This window comes from Cuculus canorus, chromosome 4 (assembly GCF_017976375.1).
Source record: "Cuculus canorus isolate bCucCan1 chromosome 4, bCucCan1.pri, whole genome shotgun sequence".
NCBI classification, from domain to species: Eukaryota; Metazoa; Chordata; class Aves; order Cuculiformes; family Cuculidae; genus Cuculus; species Cuculus canorus.
The window spans coordinates 49,496,732-49,513,138 of record NC_071404.1 but is presented as its reverse complement, the minus strand read 5'-3'; the positions used below and the strand labels follow the sequence as shown (position 1 = coordinate 49,513,138).

Genomic DNA, 16,407 nt, shown 5'->3' with positions numbered 1-16,407 from the left:
ACTCTTCGGTAATTAGTTATACTATGATACTATGATCTTAGGCACAAAAGAAAGGACAATCTTGTACAGATGATATTTTTGTTACTTTTGCAAGACTCACACTCACAGACAAAAGCTGTATGTTTTCCTATGAATACACAAGAGCAGCATCAGTGAATTTACGCAAGCAACATGTTTCAAGACTACCAACAATGAAGCATCATTCAAATTGCACTATATTTTATGAATAAGCCTGTAATGTTATATTATGATGAATCTATTTGACATTCAGCAATGTGATGCAGTGCATAGTAATTATAATAATGCAGTGCATGGCTGTAGCTTATATGCATATGGAAGACACTAATGTCTTTAGGATGCACACTTAACTCAAGGTAGGAGGAAAGAAACAGAAATAGACTCAAGGAATGTGACAAAGTCTTCATCTCAAAGTCTGATGGTATTCTGAGAATCTATGTATTTAATATACACACACACACGCACACTGTTAAAGCAGCAGGGAGATCATCTTGAATTAGAACGTAAGCCTCTGTTGTTTTTTTAAAAAGCATACAGCACACAATGTGTGTGATTTTGGGTGGTTTTGGTTGGACAACAGGGATAATGTCATCTTACTTTAAAAGAAATATTATCTATTGACAATATTTCCTATAGATTTAAGGAAAAAAATTAATGAGATCCCTCTATAAATAAAAGTTTAAGATATAAAAGGCTAAACCATGACACCTTTCCTTCCCAACTCAGGATATGCACTTTTCTTCAAATTAATTAGAAGGAAAGTGTTACAAGAAATATGGATGCTCTCAGTAACATCTGCCTTACACCACATTGTTTGATTTTCTGAGATCCATATTCTTTTTCATTTGCAGAACGGAAAGATTAATTTGAAGAATAGGAAAGAGAGATTTGTTAGTTTTAATGCTGTTAATAGGTTGAACACACGTTCTGAGGATATTATTCCTCTCCAGACTTTGAGTCATTATAGTATTTTCTTCCCTTCTTGCAACTCTGTAGTGCACAACGCAGCCCCACTTCATGATGTGTTGAACAAAACACAACAGATAAATAAAGAAGGGGTCAATATAAGCTGTTAGCTACAAACACATTACAGGCAATATACAACAACAGCGGTTGAATATTGACCTTAGGGCATTAGGTCTATATTGGCATGCCATGCTACAGCACATGAACACATAGTCATCTTTACGACACAGAGCGGAATTTAAGAGACTCACATAATTGCCTGCGAGAAGGTACAGGAGCACTTCCAAATGCTGTGCCCTGTAAATAAAACACATTTTTTTTGGAGCAAAGGATGTCAGATTAACAGCAGCAGCAAATGAAAAAATGACAAGACATGAAGAAAATGAAGGCAGTGAAATGAAATAGAGACTGTTTAGATAGAGGAGCTTGTTATTACTGAAGCACTGCAGTTCCTATTTTCAGATAATCATAAATTATGGTGGAGAACACTCTATAAGTAATCCACCCATCAGTGGACACCGTGAACCAAAAACAGAGAAAAAAGAGAGGAAGAAAGAAGACAGAAAACCAGTATCAGCATAAGGCAGGCATGCTCACACTTGTCAGCAATTAAAATTGATGGAAAATACAATGTATAGTATATATTAGAATGAATTCCTTTACAAAAATAAGAAGACTCAATTACACCAATGTCTTAGCTGATTCTGTCACTGTTTGAAGATAAAATAAAACATTTCAAACTGTTAAGAAGGAGATCAAGTGCAGTAAAGTTTGGTTCCTGCCACTTCCTCCTCATTCTCTCTCCAAAATTCTTTTACAAGTCCTCACTGGGTGAGTTTGATGACAGCTGATAGGAAGCAGTTTTACTAAATCCCTGATCCATATACAGAGTATTTTCTTTCAATAGAAAGAGCGCTTCATCTTTTTGTGTATTACATCAATTACCACACATCTCTGAAACAAAATGTGAATCAAATGCCAAGCAAGTCATACCAGCTGGGATCTGTAGACAAGGCTCTTCCTGATTGCAATCTCCTATCCCTATTCCTACTCCCCCAAAAACAACAACGAAAAACCAAACAACCTCAAACACAGAAAACCAAACTAAACTAATAACAGTAAGAGATTAGAGATTAAGAGGATGACTGGATAAAGAGAAACTCTAGTGTATAAAATGTCAAGAGTAATGTTAAAACAAACTATGTTGTCTCATTCTAAATCTAGATTGTGAATCACAGATTTGCTTTGTGTGCAAGACTGCATCCTCTTTCCCAATGTAAAAGGGCACACTTATCATGGGTAGTGAAGGATAACTAATTACAGAAATATTTAGATTACACTCATTACCTTAAACAAACAAAAATAACGAAACACCTGGAACTTGTGAGACCTGAGTAGAATTTGGCTTCCTTTGAAGTCATTTGACTTCCACCATCTTTTTGAGTTCAAGACTGGCAACTGATTTACCAGGCATTTAGACAGTATTAGGCATTTGTTCTTTCAGATAATTTTCTCTTTCAAGTCTTGTAAAATTCCATTTTCCTTTACCTGGGAAGAGTGAAGCATATATTTACATATCTAGAAAGCCCAATGGGAGAAACCATCTATGTAACACTGCTCCTAAACCACTTTATCTAAGGAAAACCAGAAGAAATAGTATTTTTTATCACTCCATATGCTGTGGCTGTGTCACTGAGACCACAGCTTGCTCTGCTGTGGCCACACGCAGCGCTGGGTAGCCCTGTGGAAGCCATTTGTCTCACTATGCCCCAAGCTCATCACTCTGAGACTAACCCCTTCTTCCAACTGTAGGGAAGAGATCACAGCCACCACAACAAGTAGCCAAGGGGGCAAGCTGGGGTTTACTTATGCTGGGCCAGCAAAAACACCCCAGCTGCCTCCCTTGTTTTCAAGGTTGCATACACTGTGTAAGCAGGCAGTGTGCTCAAAGCCCTTTCCTCTAGGGCAGGCAGTGCCCTGCAAGTGCATTATTCTGCAACCCCACAGTTTATTTCAGTACTGCCGAAGTCCGCCTTTATGTCCAGCTACTTTCTCAAAGTAATCAAAGGACAAGTTGGCCTGGACACTAAATTTAATTGTACATTTGGGACTTAAACCAGTTCTCCAGTAACTACTACGGCATTATCAATTATTTCCAGTGCTTCCTTAAGTCTTCTGCAAACAAAACACAGTTATTTGAAATACTAACAATACACATATTGATCTAAGACAAAGCTAGAAGTATTGAAGAACAAATGTTGCAGTAGGACAGTACCACAGACTTCCCATTCCGCCTACTATACTCTTCTGCTTTGCTCAAAAAGAGCTTCCAAGTAAACTGAGGTACACAGTAGTCCCTTATATTATGACACTTCATAAAAGTAAGTTTTCAATTCAACATTTAAAGATATTGAAATGACTTGCAAACCCATATATAAAAGCAAAAAATATAAAATGGTTAGCTGACTGCTTGCTTATTTAGCCAAAAGTACTTTTTTAATACACTTCCAACAGAGCAGCTATATCTTTTCCCCTCATGAACCAAAAAGTAAATGTTTAACAGCCTCAACTCACACAAATCCATCAACCAAAGAACTGGGAATTTAATTATTCATTGTCAGTTACTATTATCACAACTGACACCAATTAAGTAATGTATTTCTAATTACATAATACTCATTTGAAAAGTAAGATGCCAATGAATTTGACTGCTTTAGTTTTTCATGCTTTTGATTTCCAGAGTGAATGGGCCTCCAGGGGGAATAGGATATATGTCTTTATCTTTTAAACAGGCCCTTCCTTTCCTTTTTCCTCTCGTACCCCAGAAATAAATGTTATTCCTCACTATCATCTGGCACAATGATAAGGAACATTTTTCAAAACTAAGCTGTTTCAGATGCTGCCTGTGGAAAATCAAGGCTCTGCTGGAACTCTTAGTAGTTCCACACTTTCAATTGCATATAGCTTTTTCTTCTGTCCTCTCTGTGTGGTAGAATACTTAATCTTAAAGGTATCGAGGGTTCCACAATAGCTTGAGTGGTAAATACTCTATTAAGTTTTCCAAGTGTCCTGTGATTCTTGGAAATGTAGAGCCTTACAGAGGGATAATTCTAGTAATAATGCACAGGTATTGTAGATGACTATTTACCTTTTAGTTACTAAGTAAATGAATTATAAAAGTTAGCACATTCATCTGAAGCACCTAATTGGCTAAACTTTCCCTATCTTTTTGCTGCATAATTTTAAGTAAGAGACCACTTACAGAATAGTATCTCTCAAAATATTGATTTTAATGTTCAGCAAAGTTTGAATTTGGATTAATCATTAAATACTGTCACACGCATTAGACTCACCATAGAACACTAATGTATGTTAAGTATTCCATACATTTTAAATGTGCATAACTAATTTTCATTTAAAATGCTTTGAAGTTCCTTTAGAGGGTACATAAAACATGCTAACAACGGCATTTTTAAAACCTTTATTATGTAAATGCACAGAACTGAGTGCAGAGGCAACATCTTGGGATGACTGTGCAAACTTTGTTGTTGTTCATCCTCACCCTATATCAGCTCAATGTCATTACTTTTTTAATGCTAAAATCCCAGCAAGTCCATGCTATTACCGATAAGAAGCAAGAAAAAACTCTTCAGCATGGTTATATTTTTACCTTTTCCTTTTCCCCTTCAATTAGTTCTGAAGACCTTTTTGACTTAACATACATAAATAAATCTGTGTCTGCTAATTCATTTAACATGGAATGTTTTGGGTTTTTTTTAAATTATGTTCTTGATATTACTACATATATTATACTTCTGACAAATAACAAAACAGTGCAATGAGCACAGTAAATTACACTTCCTCATCAGCCAATCCATGTGCCAGTGCAAGGAAAATGAAAAAAAAAAAAAAAAGTCACTGTTTGTGATCAGAGACCTTTCTAGAGGGAAGGTCTAGAAATGGACAGCCCCTACTTTTCACCTCTTGAACATACATGTGAGGAGAAAATAATCACTAGTACCTGATTAGTTAGAGCTTAGCAGACAAGAAACAGTTTATCATGATCCAGAAGCCTCTAAAAGGATGCCTCATTTCTAACATCTGGCCTGTTCAGTGGACCAGTGAGGGAATTACAGTTTTTAAGACTGCTTTGCACACCAACACAGTATGATGAGAGAATGTAGATGCTCAGGGCTTGATTCCTGCCTACTTCTCAAATCCCCTGGCACAAAATCCCCAAGTATTGAGATTTCAGTCCAGAGTGCTTGCTGGCCTGCTTGTCCTGGGAGGGCCAGAGCTCATCCTCTAGGACTGAACAGCTAAACCAGTCAGCATCTTGTATCTGTAGATGCAAAGCATATCCACATACTTTTTGGAATTAAAAAAAAAAAAAAAAAAACAAACCAAAAAGGCTTAAGAGCTCAGTGTAACCATATAAATTTATTTAATATTACCACAGCATCAGATGCTGAACTACATAATTATGTACTTCCCTAGGAAGTATGTTCCCTTCGAAAGCAGGGCAAAGACTAATTTTTCTGTATGTTTCCGTGCCATGCAATTCAGTACTACAGTCCCTGTTCCTCAAGAGGGAAAAATAAAAAAAAGGGGTTTATTTTATTTTTTCTGCGTCCATATAACACGTCATCAGCATCCTCTCATTGTTAATGTAGGAAAGTTTCACTATCCAAGACATCCCCAAAGTGAATGTGAATTTCACGCACCAGTCAAACACATACACTGCTTTTCTGTTTACATTCCCTCAGTCATTTGTAATTTCTTTTCACTTATCTTTCAGAATTGCAATCAGAAGATTAAAAAACTCAGTTCTTTTTGAAAACACTATCAATTTTTAATCTTGTGAAGGTGAGAGTATGACACAGTTTCTGTCAGAAGTCACAGTTAAGTATTCATTGGAAGCTCCAATGAATTCAACAAGGGAACCTGGCATTTAGTTCCCACAACTATTTTATTTTTTGCACCCTCATGTTGAACATAATCAGTCAGTATTTTAAAGTAACAAACACCACCCAGCCTAGATTTTTATGACTGTAGCTGTTTTGGGACAACAGCAGCAGGGGAAGTCCAAATGAAAAGGGTTCATAACGTAACCTACTCAATGAAGCAAAACCTCAAAGTATGTATTAGTTTGGTAGTCAAGTGAAGCCTTTCAGTAAAAATACTTGAGCAATTGCATAAATTTTCTACATCTCACTGAACTCTAAAGTTATGAGTTCACCTGTTGTTAACAGTATACAGTGACAGAAGTCCTCTGGGTTCACCTTGAGCAACTTAGAGTACTGTAAAATATGAAATGATCAAATCAATTCAGCTGAACTGAATATCCCCTCTGCAGTACAACTACACAAATATTGCTGTTCTTTTTGTATCCCTTACTATGAGGAATCTCCACAAATATGTGTATTGACAACAGATGAATGTCAGAAGAAAATAAAATAGAGCACACTACCCATGAAATGAATGTTTCTCGAATAAATGCTCTCTTTTCTCTTAGAGCACAAAACTTACCTATTATATACTTAAAAAATTACTCATTAAAAAACCCAAAACCCCACAGCCAAAACTCCAAAACTGCCCCATTAAACCCTAGATTATGATTTTTCAAGAGTCTACATACTGTAGGCATTTTCCCTAGATAAATCATGATAAAGCTTTGACATAAATTGTGAAAATGAACATATCCCTTTTTTTCATCATAGCAATGGGACAGATAACTCAGAATATTTCAGAGCACTACTAAGGACAAAAACCACAGTCTTAAATGACAGACTTAGTTAGTACCACATCAAAAAATTTCAACTAATCTCACAAGAGTTCTGAATGATAATTTGTTGTTAATATATGATGCCATAGTACCACCCAGAGACAGAAAAAATTGCTGGATCACTACCATATTCTTCTGTAAGGCCAGAATGATTTTCTTTCATGAACAGAGCAAATATTAAACTGGGAAACCATAGTCTGACACAAAAGCTTTCACTTGTATCACACATCACTGCACTGGTGTCAATGAAATAATATACAGAGTAGTGTGCCGGTACTTTGAGTTCAGTAAAGGATGACTTGGATCTAGTACTTCTTCCAATGTAATGTCACTCTGAAATGCTTAAAAAAAAAATTAATTCAATATAATGACATTAGTAAGTCTCCAGATATTGTGGTACCACCATTTTCTAACACATGCAGATTTTTACCAAACTTCATGTCCTTTTTCCAAAGTGGTCAGTCTTGGTGCAAAATCTTACTTGTGAATACCCTCTTGATCACTGGATTTTACTGTGCACACTTAACCATCCTGAGCACAAACATCTCAAAAGCCCTTGCACAAATGGAGACTTATATCTAGCTCTTCAGTACCTCCTCATTACCATAATATGATCCATGGCCCCCTTGACATAAGAATTGCCTTATTGCCTCTTTCAAATACATTTACAAAGCAGCTTGTAACAGCTCATATTACCATGCAAGTCCCTACTCAACTCCTCACTTTAGCAGTATTGTCCCACCACTTACTCTTCAATAAATGCCTGAGGTATCTGTGTTGGTTCTTCGTTTCAGGCCAAGGAAATTCACTCATTTATGTTTTAAGATTTTTTCCATTTGGACAAAACAAAACCCAACTATTTGTCACGTCACCTATTTTTGTGTGAGTTGATTCAATGGGACTATGTTTGTAGGATTGCTCTGTCCCGGTTTCTACCTGAAATTCATATACTGCCCCTTAGTCTACACTTCTTATTTTAAAAAATTCCAATTTAAAATTTTAATTGCTGAGATCATTTCTACTGAGGTAGAATTCATCCATCCTTCAGGCTCATTTTGACAAGTTGAAGAAATGAACTTTTGAAAAAGGAGAGGTGGAGAGTATGATACTTTGGAAGAATAATCATCTGCATAAATATAAATGAAAAATTGTAACCAAAGTAGCAATATTAATGAGGAAAACCAAAGCTTTAAAGGAAAATTCAAGCAGAACAGTAATTCTTATTCCTTTTAGAAAGACAGGATTAGAAATTGTTAAAAAAACCCCAAGCAAACACTACCTCCCCTATTTTTCATATGCAATTGTTTACAACGTAATCTCTTTTATAGCATTATCCAACTTTAATAACAGCCAACATCCAATCTTTACAATCCCTCTGGCAAAAAACTGCTTATCATTTGTGTCTTTTTCCTTTATTAGATTTCAGGTTGCCATGTGTTTTACCTTAAACAAAGAAACAAGAAAAAATATTTTGTCCCTATGGTGGCCTGAAATACAACAGACAACTCTGAAATATTTTAAGCTATGTGCAATTGAAGATGATAGCATGGCAATCACACATATTTATTTCATTTTTTTGAAAGCTATGCCAGGAATGAACAAGATTACTAAAAGAAAATAGCCTCAAGAGCAAATGTGGTTCCATAGTCTATAGATATATTAATATAAATATGTTCCTCCTCCAAACATCTTCCTAACTGAAGTTATAGCTCAATAAGGAAGACATATTTCCATCTTAAAGCTATCAGTAAATATTTTACTAGCAGTCTCCTGGCACATTTTCAACTCTGAATCAACATTTACATGCACTTTTCAGCAATCTGCTTCCATATATAAGTGAAAGATCCTAAAATACACTTTCACATCACAGTTTGGATTGCCATCTCATAAGGCCAAACTACACATACTATGTGAGATCTAGACACAATCATCCAAGGCAGTAACAGTCTTTCTGGGTACCTTATGTGTCTCTTATGTGATAGCAATAGGATAATTGTTCCAAATAGATAATACAACTAATGTTTCTGTATAGCTAGGTTGCATTTGTTAATTGGATGCTTCCTCGCAACTATCTTGCTAGCAACAACAATCTGCTCAAATTCTTTAGGTAGAAATTTCTTCTAAATTGTGAATTCCTGCATGAGTCAATATCTGCTGGAATACTGTTCTTCCATTTAAAAATCCCACATATTGTAAACACAATTACAAAATATTAAATAGGAAAATGTTAATTTATTTGCAGATATCTCGTTCACACTAGAGATGTTATGTTACTTAATTTCTTAATCATTTTATGAACTGTTTGATTCTTTATCCTCCTAGAGGACTTAAGAAAACGTGAACTTAGCTATCCCTGCCTTCAATCTCATACAAGTTGTTTTAAAGTCACCCTCCTTCGCTCATTTCAGTCTTTCATTAACTCCGTCTTACAGGTCTCTTAGGCATTCGTGTCAATGACATCTTTCATTTAGACCGTATTAACTGTTCAGTAAAAGTGTTTCTATTTCAGGGCTGTGCATTGAAATTCAGACTGAAACTGCTGAGCAGCCTCAGTACTTAGTCAACTTCCACCACTTCTCTCCTCTTGTTGCTGCCAAAAGCCACCCTCTGCTGACAGTGTGATCCAGGCTGATAACACGTATTTAGGTCCTCTTACTTGCACTAGTTTTCCTACGAATGGCCACTTTTTGTCTCCTTGTAGCTGGTTCATAACTATGGCAGTTCTGCAAAGTGATGTTCAGCAATTGTCTGGCATACATAAAATATCCCAACAACCAAATAAAAGGAATTCATTGCATTATCTAGCAAGGCAATTTGGCATGTATTTTAAGGACAATTAGAAGACTTGCAATAAATTGTCCCATACTTTGGGCAGTATGTCCCTGACAAATAAAAGAAGAACCATTTAAACCTGTTTAATGTCAGAAAAATGCTTTCTGCTAATACTAAATTTAGTACAGGACTGTAGACAGCTTAATAAGCACTGGATAACTTGTTGCCTCTCAGAGTGTGTTAACTTTCCAAGTGGGGTGGATGTCATTTCTGATGTGAACCATTTGGCTGGAATAAACCATCGTGGGCAATTCTGATCCTGCTCAGGAATATGCATAATCACTCTGAAACATGCTTACACAGGCTTTTTTTTTTTTTTCCTGAAGACTGGCCTTATTTGCCCCCAAATTTCTCCCCGCTTCAAACATAGGCAAATTTCTCTATTAGATTCAAAGGAACACAAAAAGGCAAATGATGCTGTTTGTGAAGTTAATTATTTTTGCTTCCCATAATTATCTGCTGTTGCTTGCCTCTAAACAATTGTCTTCACATATATGAATACAGATGCAAAACGTGGCCCAGAACATACAAGTAACACTTAAAAAATGCATAAGGTGTAGATGTATACACATCCTATTGACTGATCATCACAGAATCAGCATCCTTCAGTTTGGTAGAGACATCAGCTGGTCACCTAGTTCCCCCTCCTTCTCAAAGGCAGGTGTCAACAATAGATTCTGACTTAATCACCCCTAAATTAAAATTTCAATACAGAGAAGAGCAGAAATCATTGGATGATTATATCTAGATTGGAGTAAAGTAAAACTGAACGCCTAGGGTTTCACATTTCAATTTTAATTTTGAGTCAGAACCTATTGTTGAAGCTCACGTTTGCTGCTACCTTTTTGGCTCATATTACCACCAGAGCTCATTTATTTCTTAAAAAAAAAAACAAACAACAAAACCCCTCCTGTGCTTTCCTCCTGTGCTTTCACAGAAAATAGCATTAATGCTAAAAAGAAATATATGCCAGTGAACAACGAATGTATGAAATTTAGACTTTTCTTCCTTTTGCAAACCGTAACTCTATTCACGTGCTTAGAAAGCACAAACCTACATTTGCTTTGCCACATGAAATAAATACTTCCACAGTTCTGTGTACTATTTCCTGTACTAGTCTCTGTTTGAAATATCCTAGCAAGACAAACTTATTTTCTTATTCTTAAGGGATAAATATGAAGTTTGTACAAATCACCTTGAATGTGATTTACCACCACAGATTTCAATGTGATTACACTACACGTCTGACAAAAAGTTACTGGAAATATTTCATGCTGCAAAGTAGGTTCTTCTTGTGTAAACTCTAATACAGTGTGGAGATCTACATATTGATTAGTTGTCCACATGAAGTTAGGCACCCACAGTCCTCAGGCTGTATAGGAACATTTTAAAAAGTAAATTGCATAACTGAGTTTGTTCTAATTTTATCTATCACAAATAACATGAGTAGTTAACATGAATAACATAACACAAATACCATTAATAGATTTTTTTTAGGGATGTTTTTATTTAACTAAACTAACTTGATGGCTCGATCAGGGAAATGAGGATTACAGTTGAAAAATGCATATCTATAAAAAAATTACATGTTTACATACAAGGAAAAGGCAACTGACTGCCAAAGGAAAAAAAAGGAATGGTGATGTAGTTTTCATTAAGAGAAATCTAATTCAGTATAAAAGCAATTGCTATTGGATCATTGAGTGATAGCACTCATAAAATGGTGCTACTACTCCTGGACCCAACTGGTAAATGCTCACATTACAACATAACTCTACTGCAAGAGCAAGAGGATGGGGGAGGCAGGGAGGGAAAACATTATTGTCTTTGCTCAATAGAAAAATCAAAAATTGATGGGACACAAGCTCTCATCTTACACCCCAGAGCTGATGCAAACATTTATTTAAGAAAGATTTTGCTGCTGACATCTATGTTAATTTGTACCCCCTTCAAACAGAAGATTTATTTTTTTCAGACTGTTGATTCAGCTCTCCTTCAAAATCAAATTAAAACATAAATAAAACACATACTATACAGGAAAAGAGACGTGATTCAGGATACATCTTATTTTGATTTTTATTTTTACAGGCAGTGTGACAAGCTCTGAAAATTTAATTTAAAAACACCAGGTAACGAGTATCTTAATTTCTCAGCTCCTGAAGATAGTTATCTCTCCTGTCTATTCTTCGCCCTTCAAAACAAAAATCTTTCTTTTTAAGTTTCAAAATAGGTAGAAAAAAGTTTTTGGCAGTTGAACCTTACAAATAACAATGAAAAAAAAAACAAAAAACCAAACACCAACAGACAAATTAAAACCACAATTTTTTATGATTCCCACATGTAAACCATAGTCTGATTGATATGTTTATTGTTCAATCCCTTCTTTCAGTAATTGAGCTTCTCAATTGATATGATAAAACATGATTCTTTATCAAACAGATGGTCAGTTGTGGAAGTTTGCTATTAGATCTAGCTTCTCTAACTGTTTTCTTGCCTTTATTTTCATATATATATATTTATATATATGAATTAATTCAACCTCTGCTCGCCTGAGCAATACAACATTTCACCCTTTTTGGCAGGTAATACAGGCTACCCATTATATTTTTTACAGAAGCCTTTTAGCTTAGCGTTTCAAGCATCTTAGCTTTTGAAAGAGTTTACTGCAAAATACAACACAACCTTATATGCCACTGTAAAGAATTCCTCTGTTACTAACCTGTGTGGTGCTATTACTACCAGAATACTTCTGTTGCCACTTGATTTTATAGTCTCTTCCAAGGTGAGGGCTGGCACACTTTCCAGAAATACTCTATTCCATTTAGACCTGTTCCCTCCTCAAAATTAATCTAGAAATACATTTTCCAACTTACTATACCAAAGTGCTTGCAAAACAAGGGAATGCTTTGTACCTACATAAAACATTCTGAATGCAGCTCAGTCCCTTGCTTTTGTTCCTTATCAAACGCCTCAACATCTTGTTAATGCATATTTCCCTAAAATTACAATGCTGCATGCTTCACACAAAGGGTGTGTGGCATAACAAAACCTAATTTGGCTCCAAACATTTTTTCCTTCCACACTCTGCAATTGAACTAATATTTTTATGCAGTCTCAATATGGAAAAGTCTTTTTACCACTTCATATATTAAAATTCCTTGCTATAATTAGATTTACTGGTAGTGCATGTGCCAGAATAAATTCCAACTTTCCAGTGAATGGACAGTAGGCTCTGAGGGAAAAAAAAAAAAAAAAAAAAAAAAAAAAAAAGCATCTATTTTACTAAGTAGCTTCATCAATGAGACATAAACCAAGAGAGGAATAGAGGCAGAGATTACAACAAAAGTTAGGAAACAGAGGAAATTGAGAAACCTGGGTAGAAGTTGCTGGACTAAATGTCTACTTCTCTTATCAGAATCAATAACAACTCCAAAGTCAAGATCTCAGCTACAGCGCATGGGTGATACTAGCAGCTGCGTGGAAATTACTTCTTATAAACAAAGCTCCAAACATGACTAAAAATAAGGCAGGTGACATTTCTACTTTGAACTCCAAACCATGTAAGAAATTTGGGATTGAGGTCTGGGATCTTTGAAATTCTCTTTCAGTTAGAGATGACCAACAGCAACATCTAACGTGGCTTTTTGTACCTGGAAATACAGTCAAGCGGTGTCTAGTTTTCTAATCGAAATTTCATAACTTCCCAAATCACAGATAAAACTAAGAATCATACTTGAGAATGGAAAATTATTAGCAATTTTATGGCACCTCAGTATTTTGACACACAGACATATAATTAGCTTGCAGTGAAAAGAAACACAGCTGTAAAAGTATTTTGAGTAACTTCAAATCTTTGTAGCACACGCAAGTAAAACTTCTCAATGTAGCTCAGATACACAAGCCTACAAAACCAGAATATTCTCTTTCTCCCACAGAATATATAGTACACACTCCTCCTGCCACTGTGCCTTCCTCGGTCAGATATATAGTAGCGAAATACTTCACACTATCCCTACTCTGAGGGGCTCTTCACCTTCTTTTTCAAAAGCTCAAAATACTCTAACAGAGAAAAGGCAGAGAACAGATGGTGAAGATACTTGACAAGGAACCATAGTTACTACTAAGCAACTCTTCTCTCCCCTTCATACGGTACCTACAGTCCCAGAAGGAAGGGTGGGAGCAAAGTCGGCGGGAAGCAAGGATATTTGAAACTGCTGTTCATTTTCAAAGTCTACTCACCTGTAAGACTTCAAAATCTATACAAAATCCAGATCAAGAACAGAAAAAAAAAAAAAGACAAAAAATCGGAAAAAAAAAAAGAAGAAAAAAACACTAAAAAAAAAAGAAAATAATTTTGCATTGCAAGCTCTACCTTTCAAAGCTCAAGAAGGGAATAATACTTAAAGTATGCAATCCCTTTAGTTTGTAGCGTGGCAGTGGAGTTCCATCCTACTGTCAACCAGAGACAAAGGGGCACTCAAAAGAAAATGTAAATTGTTCAGACAATAAATGCTACATTGTACAACTTCAATGACCCAAGCCCCAACAACTATCCACTGCGGGAACCAATGGAAAAAGCATGATTCCTGTCCAGCAAAGATGAGTTCAAAGGTTTTAGAGATCAGCAAAGAAACGCATGACCCACTCAAATGTAGGCAGTACTGTCCTCGCAATTGGAGCAATCAAACCAGGTGCAAAGCAGGCTGAAAAGGAAAAGCATATGAGTTTGTTGTCCCTGCAGCAACTGATAGAGTCAAAATAGAAATGAAGAATGAGAATTAAACTGTAGTTCAGAATTTCATCAGTTTCCTGTTTTCTTGTGCTCTACTAACACAAATGAGGACATCAAGGTCTTGCTTGTGCTCTTAGTTTGTGCCCAGGGCCACAGAGGTGGAAGGTTAATGTACTGACTCACAGCACTCGTTCACCATTTCCACACAATCCTTCATGTCTCATTTGAATAGCTTTGTGTCTAGCTGAGCTAGTGTTAGTTAAAATGTGCCAAAACCAATTAGTGAATAAAGATGCTGTTATAGCAACAGCATCTAGTTTTCCAATTAGTAATAATTGCTGAAACACCTGCCATAAAACATAAATACATTTGGATTAGGGGTCTCTGAAACAAACTTTGCTTTAAAGGTTTGGGGTCTTTTAATTGACCTTTATAATGATAATGAAAGAGAAGAAAGTGCCAGTTTTCTTTTTCCGGCTATCAAATGTAATACTAATAGACAAAGTATTATTTATTTTTAAAGGAGTCCAAAGAATGTGTCCTAAAGTCTTAAACTAATTAACCATGCTGTGCTTGGAGATTCCCAGGCAAGAAAAATTCCAGATGGCAGTCATGTACTATGAGCAGTGCAATGAATGCAATATTGAAATACCACCTGTAAGATGCAAATGCTCTGATTCACAGAGCAAGCGATGAAGCATATAGAAGTCCTACAGTAAACAATCATGGGATCAGGCAAGATACAAACGAACCTACTCACCCTAGATGTGTTCTGAACATATATTATTTACATGCAATTTTCAGCATATCTGTACTGCCTGGCTCCAGTCACAAATAGAAACAGGACTCATATGTTCTCTGTGTTGCACTAGAATGTTTTTAGCACCCTCTGATAGCAGCCACTATCCACCCACAGGCTGGAAGTATCTGAAGTCTTAACTGATGCTTATTTCCATTCTGAGATAGCAGTAGTGTATGAGAGGGTAAATTCCCATTGTCTTCACATACATAAATTTTCTGTATTTTAAACATTTATCAGTTCTCCTCACCCATGTGGCAGGGATTATACAGCTTTCCAGCACTTCTCAAAGATTATTTGGGAAGTGCCTGTTTTCAACTACTTTTTGAGAGGATCCATCTGATTACATAGGCTTATCTGCGATCGTCCCCATAGGTACACTCTCAATGAATTTAGAATAATGCGAGTAATGTGATGGAAACACACGGTCATAATACACTAATGTTTGTAAATTTTTTAAATACATATTAAGTATGGGCAACATGCAGCACTTCAGGAAAGGGAAGAAAAGTGTGTGTGTCTGTGTTATTTCCTATACAATAGCTGTATAGGAATTTTTCTCTTTATTTGAAACAGTAAATCCCAGAGCAACTCTATGATCACACTCTTACAGGTTTCAAAGAGGGAGAAAAAAGTATGCTATTTTCTTCTTTGTCATGAAATGATCGATAATACAACAGCAGAGCATTTCGTATTGGTCAGTAATTCAGATTGTAAAAGACCAGCCAGACATTAGTTCCATGCTTGTAAGAGCCTAAAAACACACTTAAGGATTCCAATTTAAGCCTCTTCAGAGATCCTAATTGGACTGAACATAAGCAGTTAATTAGAAAGGCAGGTTTCACAACAAATGTAATAAATTCCCAAATGGTCAAGCCCAGCAGTGCTTCTTGAAACAGCAGCAGCAGTAACTGCAGCAAACAGATGTTGTTTTTTCACAAAGATAAGTTTTAATAAACACTTTAAGACTCAAAAATAATGTTTCTAGATCACAACAGAGTCTTGACATTTTTTTTTTTACTTGAACAGAAAAGGAGTAGAACAGTAGTAAAGACAAAATCACACTTTTAGTGATGTACACTGCTTACTGCATTTACATTTATAAACTGGTTATGCCATCCGTTGGGAGCAACAGAAACAATCTGGTGGTGGTTGTTTCTTTTTTTTTCTGAGGGTTTTTAGGTTATCAAAAATAAGTTGGTTTTTTTTTTTTAAGAAAAATAACATAAAACATAAAATAACATAAAATAATTTAGCACTTTAAATTCAAATATT

The 16,407-nt window shown here is 35.8% G+C and overlaps 1 protein-coding gene across 8 annotated transcripts in view; it reads right to left on the bottom strand.

Moving 5' to 3' along the window:
* Positions 1-16,407, bottom strand: part of CCSER1 (coiled-coil serine rich protein 1) — a 695,806-nt gene that overhangs the window by 137,013 nt on the left and 542,386 nt on the right. For 2 of the 8 annotated variants that reach the window (XM_054065345.1, XM_054065347.1), the window contains exon 10: positions 1,236-1,281. The exons of the other annotated variants lie outside the window; for them this stretch is intronic. In XM_054065345.1, coding sequence (XP_053921320.1) covers positions 1,236-1,281 — 46 coding nt within the window. The remainder of the gene's footprint in view (positions 1-1,235; positions 1,282-16,407) is intronic. 8 annotated transcript variants of the gene reach the window in all.